Source organism: Pteropus medius, unplaced genomic scaffold (assembly GCF_902729225.1).
Source record: "Pteropus medius unplaced genomic scaffold, Ma_sr-lr_union100, whole genome shotgun sequence".
NCBI classification, from domain to species: domain Eukaryota; kingdom Metazoa; phylum Chordata; class Mammalia; order Chiroptera; family Pteropodidae; genus Pteropus; species Pteropus medius.
This window is the reverse complement of record NW_024351648.1, coordinates 3,588,818-3,602,503: the sequence shown is the minus strand read 5'-3', so window position 1 is coordinate 3,602,503 and position 13,686 is coordinate 3,588,818. Positions and strand designations below refer to the sequence as shown.

Below are 13,686 nucleotides of genomic sequence, written 5' to 3'. Positions count from 1 at the left end.
AAGGTGGTTCTTTTGTCATCTGATGGATGAGGTGAGAGCGGTGGTGGGAGGCTGCTGGTTTCCATATTACATCTGGCGGCATAGATATCCTCACATATAAAGCATCCTTCTCTGACGGCTTAGCACGGTCCAGATGTTCAGGCTCGCGGGAACAGTGAAGGTGCCTTTGCCGAGATCAGTAGGTGTGCAATGGGCATCGGAGCCAACTGGGCACATCCGGCTTCCTGCTGGTCTGCGTCGGTCTGGCACGTGTCCATCACGTGCTGTAGGGGGTCAGAAGTAGAAGAAGGTGTGATTCTTGCTTTCAAAGACCGAAGTTGGTGTCTGCGTGGTGGATTTTTGGTTCCTTGTTTACGTCATGATTTTTATGAAGTATGGACTCGTGTCCCACGTCCGGGCGAGATTCCCTGCTCTGTCACTGGGGTCCCCAGGCAGGTTTTATGCTAGAAAGTCAGTAAAGCATCTGACAGGGTCCCAAACCAGATCGGGCTCAGTACATTTTGCTTCTTTCTCTTCCCTGCTCCCATTTTGGATCTGAAATGTGTGGGTGCTGATTTGAGCTTTATATAATTTATTGAGAGTCGTTTTCTGGAATTGTCGACGAGAACAGAAGGATTCAAGACCCCCCCTTCCCCTTTTTCCTGGTCTCTCCTGTCCCCCAAAGAAAAACTCGGTGTATGATTTTTGGCCTAGAGAAACATTAAGTCTATGTTAAGTATGCAGACGTGAATGGGCAGAAAGAAATAGTAAATCGATTGCATCTCTCAGCTCCTGGTACTTAACGCAGAGATTACTTTAGTGGGGAAAGTTTGTCATTTGAAGTATGGGAAAGGTGGGGGACTTTTGAAGCTAGCTGGGTTTTTTTTTTTTCCTGCCCGCTAGTAGAGCGATTTGGGTTACAGACCATGAAAGCAAAGATGTTTGAGTAGGGCCGTTCCGCTGAGTGTGGATCGCGATACTTCACTGCTTTCTGAGCAAACTCTGCAGTCAGGGGAAGAAGCTACACTCCCCAGGCCCGAAAGATAGTGGATAACGAACGGCTCATTCCGATCTTGGCAGAATCCTTTCTTCCGCATCCTGGGAAAACGTCACAATTCCACGTTACGAAGCCGTTTGGATTTTTTTGAAATGTGTGTTGTTAACCTTTTTCGTTTATTGAGTGGAGCCGTGGATTGAAACTCAGTGGATCTGATCCTCTCATCCGATATCGTATGCCCAGAAGCCCACGGTTTCCCAGAATTTGTATTACGGGAGTGAGAGCAAATTTAATGACTAGGTTGGAAAAGCTTCGGAGCAGTTAAGGCCGGCACAGCAGTTAATCGTATCGGTGATAAATATTTTGAGAAAATAGAAAGAACGAAATGAACGTACATCTCTCCTAGGGTTTTATTTTGGTATTTAAGGTTATAGGACACGACTTAACTTTTGAACTGATGGACTAAAGCAGACTACAGCCAGGGACCCTTCACTCGTACCAACCGTGTTATACTGTGAGCCTCAGCTATTAACCAAAGCCTGTTAGCTTACAAGACTGATTTTTAAGGAGACCCAATTTATTGGATTTCCACATTCGGGAAGAGTTAGGTGTGGGTCCAGCAATGAGTTTCCCGGAGGGGAAAGGCAGTCTCTCCAGGTAGGTCAGTGAGGGGCGATTGTGCCTTCGACGTGGCTTCTAGGCGCTGACTATTACGAAGCAGGGGCCACGAGTGGCGGGTGGAGAAGCCCGTTGGGGAAAATGCGGTGCATTCGTGTAGATCTCATAGTGAAGAGGAGGCTTAGAGGTCGTTTAGTCTGACCCCCGACTTAGCGCAGGAGTCCCTTCTCCCAACCCTCAGCAGGTGTTCTCACGCATCTGCCCGCTTTCGCCTGAGGTGTCACGGTGAACTTCTCCAGGGCAGGTGGCTAAGACCTCTGTAACAGACAGGCCCCGTCATTGTCTGTGTCTAAAGGTGCGCTTGACTCGGGGTGGGTTTTCTAGCTCGGAGGGGCCCGGGGTTGAGCCAGCCGGGACGCGATGGCTCTGGAGTGCTTTGTCCTCGTAGGACGTGCTCCGGCTAACAAGTGCAGAGAGGGTTTTTCCTGTCATGGCAGAAGGTGGAGACACCTGGTCTCAGTCCTGGCCACTCACAGCGGGGCCCTTCAGACCTACGTCGGTATCCACAGATTTCGTTATGTGGGGTGTACTGCCATCAAAACCAAAGACACAGCTTTGGCCCCGGAATACATACAAGTTCAACTTTGCACGTCAAGGCCACTTTCTAGGAAATGACTTCACATGTCCTGCTTGATCCCGCGGAAAAGTCCTAGTGAGTGACAGGGGAGCAAGTACCTCGGACAAGGACCAGAAGATGTAGCTGGGGACACACCCACGGCTCCGAGGGCCAAATGGGCTAGACTCGGGCACATCCCCCCCGTCCGCTGTCTCCAGACGGGCACACATTTTCCTTCCCCTGCCACCGTCCGCCCTGCTGGGCAGGACCCCCGCCCGACGAGACGGGTGGGTGAGCGCCGTAAGCCCCCGACGCCCTCACCGTGAGTTGTGCCGAGAGCGAGTTATTTGTCCGGTGATAGCAACAGAGCCACAGCATCTTCTCTGGTCGGGATCTTTGTCTCCTTGCTGCCCTCCTGGTCGCCTTGTAATCTCGATGTTTTCTGAATCGGGGAAAATAAAAATCCACGTCTAAATCGCAGGTGTTACCGATGGTGATGAAGGGCATATTTTTGGCTGATCTGTGGTTAAAATTCTTCGAAACCTGTTAGAAGTTTGCCCTGAATTCAGAGGTCGTGCAGATTAGAACCCCAGGTCCCCGCCCAGCGCTCCTGCATGTCCCACAGTGAGCTGGACCTCCAGGGAGCCCGTCGATCTGACCTACGTGTGCCAGCCCCCTTCTGGGCATTGGGGTGTGGACCGGGGGCGTGTAGAGGCATCACGAGATCTCGGCGTGGGCGAATCGACCCCAGTCCCCTTCTGTGTCCCTGGGGCAGTTAACCTCTTAGAAAGGACAGTTGATGGTCACGCTCGGCGTGCAGTGAGCAACTGATGGGCGCTTCTTGAAGATTTGCCTTCAGCCTCTGTCAAAGCCCACCAACCCCTTTTTGGGGGATGGGGAAACTGAGGCACAGAGACATCATATATGTAAGGTGTCATGCAGCCAAGCAGCCAACCGGGATCCAGACCTGTTTTTTGTGATCCCGCCATATTCTCCCCCATTTCACCTCCTCTTTTCCCAGGGGGCTCCCCGTGTGCCATGCAGTGAACGCATACCCAATCATGACCTGGGGGCCTGTTTCGCCCCAGAGAAGGCCAGGGGTACCACGTCTGAGAATTCTCGATGTCCTGCTTCAGCCGAGGGTCCCTCCCTTCTCCCCTGTCACCCTCATCCTCCTTACTCCCCATGATCAGAAGATCCATGACTCTTAAGATAAAGGGCAGACGAAAATGAGTGACCTCAGCATAGGCACATTACAGACGCTCCCTTAGGAAACAACCTGTTTCTGAATTTGAATGCCTGGCTTTTCTCTCAGCCCTTAAGTACCCCGCCCGCCCCCCTTGGGCAGGATTCATTTTCACACTGATGGATGATTTTCATGTGGAGAACAAAACTTTGATTCTAATCCGTGCTCAGGCACCTTTGTTTGGCTGATTTTTTTAACCAGGAGATCTGTTTTTTCTTCTTCTTCTTTTTAAACCCCTTTCTTTAATCTTGTAAAAATATCTTCAAATAGGTGGATGCTTTAGCTCTGATGAATGGCAGCTTGTGGCGAACGGAGAGGGGGCTGTGGTTTACAGGAAACTTTTTATTTTTTTAGAACAACAAAAAAAAATGTAACAGTCGTACACGGGGGTAAAATACAGAGTGTCAGGAAGTGATTTATCGAAATCAGATCTCGGACCGCCTGTTTTCCAATGAATTAGGCGCCTGAAAAATGAGTCGGCCACGTTATCGCATGTTTATTTATGTTTTTCTTCTTTTATTTATTGGGCACACCGAACTTGTAGTTGCCTGCCCAGAGTTTAAGTCTGCCCCCACCGCAGGCAAACAACCACCATTCACTTGGAGTTTTCCACCCTGAAACTCAGTTTTGGGTCTCTCCATAAAGCCAGGCCTGGGTCCAGGGCCTGGATGCTTCTGCACAGCCCAGCAGACGCGGCTGTCACCTGCACTCAGGTGGCCTCTTATTTTGCGGCAACAAAAGTGACTCTTGGCTCGGGGGCACTACAGTTGGGCTTGAGGACAGAGTTTTCAGGTCTTCTTTTTAGGGAGGGGGCCTTGGTGGTGGGGGCTTCCTCCGGTGGGGGGCTTCCGGTGGGGTCGGGGGCCAGGATTCCTGTGGGCTGAGTCATTGCGATCGAGGGGCCGTAGGAGGATGGGGAAACCTCCTGGCACTCTGTCACCCCAAAGGAATGCAGGCCGGGGGTGCTGCTGGGCCGGAAAAGGTCTCCCGGAGGCTCTGCTGCAGATCCGGCGCCCAAAAGTAAAGCCCCGCCCCCCCGCCTTCTTCCCCATCGAAGGAAAACGGGGCAGGAGGTGGCCACCGTGCTTCTTGAAGATGACTTTTTTAGTCACTTTTTAAATACGTATTTTTGTTTGGCGGGTCCCTGGATCTGTAAACACACCGGCAGCTATTCAAGACGGGCGTTTTAGTGAAAAGGGATGTTTCTGGGGAGAAATCCGCCTTTTGTTGCCCCTGTCTGTCACCATCCTGTTGTGTGTCTGGGGAGGCCCTGGCTGGGCGGGTGGGGATGGGAAGGATCAGGCCCAGGCCTTCAGCCACGGCAGTCTCTTGTCACTGCAGGGGCCCGAGCTCCACGGCTGCGCTCAAGACCCTGCTCATGGGACAGGCAAGGACGAAGAGTGGCCCCCGGCCCTTCCCAGTGGGCTCTCTCCCCGCAAGCCAGCTGCTGGGCGAGGCCCCACGGGGTGGGTGATGACGGCCCTTCCTTTGTGACAGCAGCAGGAAGCCAACATCTGTACCCCAAGTCAAAAAAAGCTCCTTCTACAATAAGAATAAAAAAAAAATTTTTTTAAATAATAAAAAATTTTAAAAACCCGAAACTTATGTAATGTAAAATAATAATAATATATTTTTTTTAAAAATAAAAAAAGATTTTTCTCTCAAGTAGGAGGAGGCAGCAGAATCCAACAGACGCGGCTTAACAAGTCTTAGCTCTGTCACCCAGGTCAAGAGCTGACCTTTCTGCGACTCTGCTCCCGAGAGGCAGGCGACCAGGCCCCTGGGAGGCGTGAGGCACGGCGGAAGGGGCTCGGCGCAGGGCCTGGCCCGGCATCCCCCCCGCCGAGGCGCTTGCGTCCCCATGGCTGCTACTGCTAGAGAAGGATCACCCAGCGGAGGCACGAAAATAAAAAACACTGCCAATCGAATTTGCTTCTGACGCGTACGGTTCTAAGATGCACACAGCCAGCCGTCTTATAAAAAGTTATAAAGACCTCTGGACCCTGATATCAGTTAAGGGCCGAGTGACAGAGACGGTGTTATGTGGCGTGATCCTTCAGGGCCATCTTTCTAAAGAGCACGTGAGCCGGTAAATGCTGGGATCATCATTAAAAAAAAAAAAAAAATTCCGGAAGGAATCTCAGACAGGGATGCGCGTTTCCTTTCCACCGAAGGGATCCGGAGATGCTGGGTGCTGCCCCCACTCCCCTGGTGCTGTTGGATTCATGCCATGTGCTTTTTACTGCTTTTTTTTTTTTTCCCTTCAAAGCTCAGTGGGTCTCATCCAGGAATGGTTCATGGTTTTTTTTATTTCCATACACTTTTGTATTATTGCAAACCCCACCCTAATGTGTGTGTGTGTGTGTGTGTGTGTGTGTGTGTGTTTTAAGGTAACTTTTCCACATCTGATGGACCTTCCCTGAGCGCAGGCTCCGTGTGAGGTCTTAGGGAACTCCCCAGCTGGAGACCTGGGGAGGTGAGCTGGGGACCCCTTGCCTTTCCCCACTGAGAACTAGGCTTTCTCAGGGATGGGAAGCCTGGGGTTCATGTTCATCCTCTGTAAGAGCCCACCAGTAGGCCCTGGCAGGGGCTTTGGTCTCAAATGCCCTTGGGATGGAGCGTGCGAGTATGCGTGTGTGTGCATGTGTGTGTGTGTGTGTGTGTACACACGCGCTTGTGCTTTTGGCAGGCTCGGCTAAGGTTTCCCCTGCATAACCCTTGGAAAGAACAGTTCTCGCTTGTAACACCCTGTGTCTGTGGGTCTGTGATTTCGTAATTAAAAATTTATGGGATCGCGAGGGCCCGTTTAAAGGGCATCTGGCCCTAATAGCCCAGTGGAAAGCAGAATTCTTGTCCTGGTTCTCTTCATTTCTCAAATACGGTTCTTTGTAACTTCATCCTGCTGGACGCTCGCGGTGAATGTTTTATTGGTGAAAAAGGCACAATTATGTAAGGGAAAGGATGTTTAAAAACCGAGAGGACTCAAATTTTAATGTCTGCGTGTACAACTGCTTCTCAGGCATTCCCTTGCACGGGTCCCCTCACCTGTCTGGGAAATGAAGGTGTCGTGACACCTCGACATCATTTTCATCACGATGGCAGGGCACAACGAAGTATATAACTAAAACAAGTGTTCACAGAACGTGTCTCATCCGACACAGTGCTCACCTTTCCTACCTGCATGGCACTGCGGTGGCTCGTATGCTATCAAGTGATGCTAGGGGTGGATTAAACTGACTTTGAGAACTGTCAGGGAGACGGAACCGGTGGTTTGAGAAGCGTGTGATGTTAAAGTCTCTGGCTCTGACTCCACGTGTGCTGGCTCTGAGTCGGGAACCTGTCCTAGTTAGCGTACATGGGATTGGCCTTTGGGGTCCGCCTTCTGCTTCTTTACGACAACGCGGAGCGAAGGGCATCACTTGTTTCTTAATAGTGACTCCCTGAGGAGTGGGAAGATTAGATCTGGGTACATGTTCCCAACGGTAGGGTGTATTTTATTGTCTACCCCCCAGCATTTTGGGATATCTGCGAGCTGCCGTTATCTTGGGTAACTGGTATCAATTCCTACTTTGTGAAATGATCGAAAGTCAGTTTTCGAGGTAACGAAAATAATGGCAGACTTTATACTATCCCGTTTTTCCTCGCGATTTTTCTTTAATACGTACCCAGAACGTTGAAGAATGTCACCACATCGATGCGATCGTCGGAGAATTAGGTTTTACACCGGAGGCTTTTTGTTAGATTTAAAATGGTAGCAGATGACCTTCGAGTGCTTCTGGTGTCCTGGACACTCTTTCTATTAACTCTCACTTGTAAATAAGCCCCCTAGCTCGGTTCTAATACATAATCCCACGAGCTCGGTTCTAGCCAGGCTTTTATTGGGCACGTGGAATCATTAGGTGAATTTTGAGAATAACTCGGTCTGTCGAAAGGCCCTACCAGGTCCAAACTATTGTGGACCGGTGCCTGGTAACTTGGACTGCCGTTGCGAAAGGTTCCTATAGCGATAATTCTTCTGGAATCTCAAGTCATTAAAAGTGAGATGGCTCACTCTCGATCGTGTGCTCTGAAAACAGACGTCATGGGACGTGCGATTCATTTTCTCTCCGTGGCAGTTTATACTAGATGAAGGAACGTTGCGTCAAGCCCCAAATTCTTATTTGCCTTTTTCTTTCTCTGCGTGAATCATCTGTCCACGGAATCATTAACCCACAAGATTGAGCGGCATTTAAAAAACGGCTCCATTTTCACCTCTTTTCACTTCAGTTATTTTGCCACTTGCTTCCTCCTTCTCCCGGTGAGTTTTTCAAAAGTTGGGTCGTGACAAAAGCTTAATCATCCCCGCCTTTGCTTCCGCGGATCGGTCTGTTTACGTCGCATCTCGGGGCGCCTTGGTTCTGTGGCTGGGATTTCCTGCCTCCTACCCCCAGCGGTGACGCCTCTTCTGGGGGCAATCGAGAGTTGGCACGGATCAGGTCCTGTTTCCCGGAATGTGCCGTAGACGCTTCAGGGGACAGTGCATCCTTTTCAGCTTTGGGCGGCCTCTTTCGCTTCTGAACCCCGGGGTAATAATGAAAGGTCTCTCCGGTTAGAGGGATACAGGTCAGAGACTTGCAAATAGCAACTAACCAACCGGTTGGTCCAGGACATGAAGCAAACCTTTGGAAAACGTGGCCCAACCAGGACAGCGTGTTTACGCACAATCGTGTTGTTTGCTTCTGCTCGTCGGCCGGAGTCGCTGGCATCGGGGGCAGGGCCAGCTACCCTTCGCCAAGTGGGTAGCGTGAATGAAGCTGACTCCCTTCATTTCCCAGTATTCAGATTCAGCAGACATTTGCTGGTGGCCGCCCTCCGCCACGCCCCGAGCTCAGCTCTGAGGATCCGAACACAAAGGAGATACAGCCGTGCGTCCTGGAGGGGCCTTGGCCAGGGTTCCGGAGTGTGAATAAACCGGTTGCCCGGCAGTGTGACGTGGATGTTATTAGGACTGTGTGCAAAGTGTCCCGGGGGGCTGGGGGAGTTCAGGGCGGCACACAGGGCTTGGAGAAGGGCTCAGAGATGAGCATGGCTGTGGCAGACGCAGAGAAGTTCACCAGCTAGCAGAGCGTGGGGCGCGGGTGACTAAAGGCAGCATAAGAATACACTGGGGTGGGCAGATTGCCTCGAGGAATAAAGACGAGGAGGCTGGCAGAAACTGGGGCGTGCTGGGCTGGTTGATCTGCCTGCCGAAGCGGACTGGACCTGACTTTACAGGCGGTGGCTGCGTCGCGGGGGATGCCATAAGCAGATCTGTGTTTCGTGAAAGATCTCTAGCAGTCGCGTGGGGAGGGAGGGAGAGGAGCTGGCAGAGCCGGTGGGCGGAGGGGTACCAGACGCCTTCGGAGATGGATTGCGCAGGACTTGGTGAAGGATGAAGGGGAATGGAGAATGTGGAAGAAAAGCCAAGAGCTTAAGGATGACTGAGGATCCGTTGGAGAAACATCGATCATTGGTGACATTAGATGGGACAGGGAAAAACAGAGACTTGGCAGTTGCTAGGGGAGGCAGAGAGCGAACGTTTGTAGTTTTGACGTGTCGAGTTGAAGGCGCTGTAGCCTGAGCCAGCGGAGGCTTCTGGAAACACTGGGCTGGATACCTGTGTTGGGAGTCATCCGAGTAGGCAGAACAGAGCCCCCGAGACCCCCCCTTTTTTTTTTTTTTAGGATAAATGTCTTTTAACTATGGAAAATAGATGTCGGTCCTTATGTCAGAAGCCATAGCTGATTCGCAGAAGGGCATCTCTGTGTCGCCGAGGCCCCTGGTGTGCTCTCTGGAGGGAGGCACCAGGGAACCTGTCTCCGGACCTCGGAACTGGGTGTGCAGGCGCCTGAGTCGCCAGGGGAGGAGGCTGCTGTGAAGGGCTCAGGTTCTTCCCGCCAGGTTTCAGACACAGAGAGAGAGAGAGAGATGAAGGGACCCCCGAGAAGGTTCTGTTTAACCCCTGCGTCGTCCAGAAGAGGCCGACAGCATCTCAGGTGGGAAAGCTCACCCACGGCCACTCACCCCACGGAGGAAGTTGTCGTCATACTGTCGTGTCTTCGGATTTTATACTCTCCGCGATGGCGTCACTTAACATAAAGATCACCGTGGCTTTGTGACTCGTAACATCTGTTCTCCTTTGCTCAGTCGTATTCACCTAAAGTCATAGAACATCCTCTTCTTTTTTCTTTTTTAATTAACCCTTTAAAAAAATCTTAAAATAGGTGGCTACGAATGCCTCGTTCTTAAATTTCAAAGTCGGTCGGCCTCAATCAAGTCTCGCTATTTCCCATCGTGCCTTTTTTTTGCCCCCCTCGAAATGGCAGCATATGGAGAAAAAAACGGCACGTTTCTGTCCCCCAGCTGTACCCAGGGCCGCCTAGAACTACGAACGTGGCATTGACTTTGTAGTAAAGTAACTGACCCCAGACCGGGGTCGCTTCGAGCTCTGTCGAGCGCTACCGAACACTTAAACCGAGGTTGGAGCTTGCTCAGCCAGTGCACGTGTTCGACTAACTGGTGACCGCCATTCTGAACGTTAATTGCTCTTTGCGCTTTATGTGACGCCAGGCGACCCACTGTGTAACCTCCGAATGCCTCCTTGAATCCGACCAAGAGCTAAATTACTATGACGCCTCCCTAGTTTATAAGGAAGGACTTTTGGGGAGCCGCGAAATCACCTTCTTCTAAGTGCGTTTTTTGGGGAGGGGTGGGGGGTGTCGTTTAATTTCTATGCTGTTGTTCTGAACTCAGTACTTTCCTTCTACGCCAAGACGGATTTGTGGGTTCGACTTAAAACATTTTCGATGCAGCCAACATGTAAACACAGGTCCCGGGGAAGGACCATATGACTTTGCTTCCAGTTTCCTGCGTTTAAACAAAACATATCTTGGCAATATCCTTTCTTCTGGTCTCTGCTTCCTGGTGACGTGCAGGGCCCTGGATGTCCTCGTCGCTGTGCCGATAGGGTTGTAGCTGTGATTGCCGTGGGGTCCAAAGTTGAGGAGCCTGGAAATGCCGTTTATTGATGTGCCTGGGGCTCCTGCAGCAGGTGGGCGGGGGGGGTGTGGGTGGCATGAGCTTCTCCAGTGCAGCCACTTCCTGTCCTTGAATCCAGGGAGGGCTTGTGGCCTTATGGGAAATGTCATGATGTGACGATGTCTCTACTATGATTTCTGGCGGGGGGGGGGGAGGGTGGGTGATGTAAACATTTCAACTGGTTTGTTGCGGGGGGCGGGGGGGGAAAGCATCTCGGTTAATGGAAGGTCTGGGCATGGCGCCCTCTGGGGACTCTGCGTGTCTTGCCTGCCTGCAGACTGGCTTTATTCCTAGGACACATTGTGGTAGCAGAAGGGTTGTTAGCAGCCTCCGCTCTGCGTCCCCCCCAACTTCAGGCTCAGCGCACGAAGGCCAGGGCCCTGTTCCGATGTCACAGTCTCGTTTTCTCACGTCTCCCAGAGGACCTCCGCGGGTCCCGCAGTGGGCTCCAGGGAGATGGCGCTTCCCAGGCCCCGGGGGCCTCCCCCAGCCTTAGGGAGGGAGAGGACAAGGTGGGAAGGCCCCACCTGCTGAGAAGGGGGATATTCTGACGAGGCGAGAGAAGGCCGTGAGGAGCAGCCACACACCCACGTCGTCAGTGACAGCACGAGCTTCGCGGGGAAACACGTGGCGGCGTGTGAATAAGGCGGAGGTCCTTCAGACGCACGACTCTGGGTCCTTTCTCTTAGTGAGTTGAGGGAACAAGCTACGTATTCATCCTTCCTTCTCGAGATGCGCAGACGGCCTCTAGCATCTCTCTCTTCCCTAAGTCTCCTCTTCGCTCTACTCCCAGCCTTTGGCCTGGAAGAGAGCCTCGTACCATGGCTTGGTCGTCAACATTGCATCAAACTAAAAAAAAAAAACAAAAAACAAACTTTTGGGATCACTCTCCAGAATGGTTTCCTTCATAGTACTTCTCCTGAGGGGAGGAACTGCAAGTAGTCAGTCATCCGTTTCATCGACCGATCATTTTTATTTAAAAGAAAAAAAATGAATCCGCCCAGCCCAGGAAGTGTAGCTAGCTGCCTCAGAATGGGAGGTGGGATTTTGATTACACGAATCCCTATCTTGTGAGTTCACTTTGCTCCTGTGGCCACCACGTGTGAATTTACTAATGCGAACTAATTACATTTGCTCTGAAAAAGTCGAATTTTTCAGGTGTCTCGGCAAGAAAGGTTAATATTATCAATTTAGCAGCGTGAATGAAGCCTTGCGTGTATTGAACTCAAACCATCCTAAAATCTTGGGTAGAAACCCAGGGGCTTCTCTCATAACTCTGGAAAAACAGCTCTTGGTGAGACATAGTTAATACTTTCTTCTAAGTCTGACATAGCTAAGTCCGACATAGCAGACCACATCACAAAAGGTGCTCCCTCCCTTCATTTAAAAAAAGCTTTTCAAAGGGCTGCCTATGTTTTCCTACTCCGCGGTGGGTATTTTCAAAGACAAAAATAAATCGTCTTATCCTAAAATGTTAACAGCCTTCTTGTTTTAAAAGCATCTGCGAATTACCAAGAGCCATAGCACGATATACTGTAAATGTGTCATTTCTCCAGAACCAGGCGGCCCCAGAAGGCAGCATGTTGGAGGGTGGGGTGTTCTGGGCGGCGAGGGGTGGGTACCTCATCTAAGGGGACATAATTGGCCGGCCTCAGCGACCCCTTCTGTTGAACCATTTTCTGCTTTGCTGTGACTGACTCAGCGCCCTGTGCCATCCCTCAACTTGCAAGCCACCGTGTGTGACATTCTCTCCCAGGCAGGGTGTTGGGGTTTTTTGGCTGGTGACGTTTTGGTGACCGGTTGGTTCTCGGTGCCTTTTGCGGTAGAGATTAGGACCTGAGAGAGGACGTGTTCTTCCAAGAATGTGACTTGTCTCTCTCTCTCGCCTGTGAGGGGTGGCATAAGGTGACAGGAGCTAGAATGCCGGTCGGAAGAGACTCATCGAGAAGGTGGCTCAAGTCCCAGCACTTTCGAGGTTGAGATCTGTCACACTCCGCATTGTCCTCGGCTGAAATTTTCTATTGGAATTTTTCAAAAATAAGGCATTTTTAAAAGAATAAAGAAAGTTATCATGTTTCTACTCTATCTTCCATTCCCCGCCGCCCCAACCCCATATCCTAGGATGAAGACAAGCAGCTTTTAGGAAAATATTTTTTCAGTCTACGTTTTGAAGCAGTCTGAGTCTATTGAGATGCAAGTCGATCACTGTTGATCCAAGACGCACTGTCGAGTGGTGGGATGGAGTAGGTAGGGCAGAGGGAGGCGTCTTTGAGGAGGTTACAGACGGGAAGGCGTAGAAGGTTCTGGAACTTTCTCCCTGGCTCTCAAAGAATCTCGAGTCGGCCCTGCAGGATTCGTGCCATTTGTGAGGCAGTGGCCGGGAAAGAGACGCACTCAGGCCCTGGATGAATATTGTGGGAGCAGAAGTGTCCCCAGACCTGGCCTCGTGGACGAAGGCCGATCACCCCAGGCCGGCCGTTTCCTCCGACTGCGTTTTCCCCGGGTGCTCCGTGTGTCTGGATCAAAATCCCCATGACAGTCTATACCTCGTTCCTATGGAAATTCGTTCAGAGATCCCCAGGAGAGAAAGCAAGGACAGAAGTTACAGTCACTCTTACCTGAGTTAAACAGGGTTTATCCCCACAGACTGGTCCCGTTGCGAGGCCGGGGGAGAGGCCCACTGATGAAGCGCTTTCTTCTAAATGAGTAGAGTCGAAAAGGATTTTCCATTGCGAGGGCCCGAGACCCTTGTCTCAGTTGACGGTGGATGCCCTTGAGGGATGCGGGTGCCACATCCGAGCTCCTGGATCCCATAGGCTGAGCCGCCACGCCTTGCACGTGACTCAACGCTGTTGGTGAACGTGTGTGGTCATCTTTAAGTTCCACTTATTGATATCTGAGCTAGAAAATCGTCCCATGGACTTTGAGTTCTGACTTCTGTATTATCGGGCAGTCGTGTCTGTCTGAGGCCAAGTTGCAGACACCCAACCCCCTATCCCTGATTCACCATTTAGATGGATAACTCTTAGTTTTATTTCAGGTGAATTTTTTTTCTTTCCTTATTAAGGTTATAAAAAGACCAAAATAACTAGAAATGCAAATTTGTACTTGAATACCAAACGCCGGCCAACATTCTCTCGAATCCTGTTTACAATTTGCCCAACGCGCTCACTC

The 13,686-nt window shown here is 51.0% G+C and overlaps 1 protein-coding gene across 4 annotated transcripts in view; it reads left to right on the top strand.

Annotated features, from left to right (window-relative positions):
- Positions 1–13,686, top strand: part of LOC120587335 (insulin-like growth factor 1 receptor) — a 122,823-nt gene that overhangs the window by 60,526 nt on the left and 48,611 nt on the right. The window contains exon 3 of one of the 4 annotated variants that reach the window (XM_039844068.1): positions 9,159–10,372. The exons of the other annotated variants lie outside the window; for them this stretch is intronic. Within the exon in view, the coding sequence (XP_039700002.1) occupies positions 9,159–9,163 (5 nt within the window). The 3' untranslated portion in view covers positions 9,164–10,372. Of the gene's footprint in view, positions 1–9,158; positions 10,373–13,686 lie in introns of those variants that run through there. 4 annotated transcript variants of the gene reach the window in all.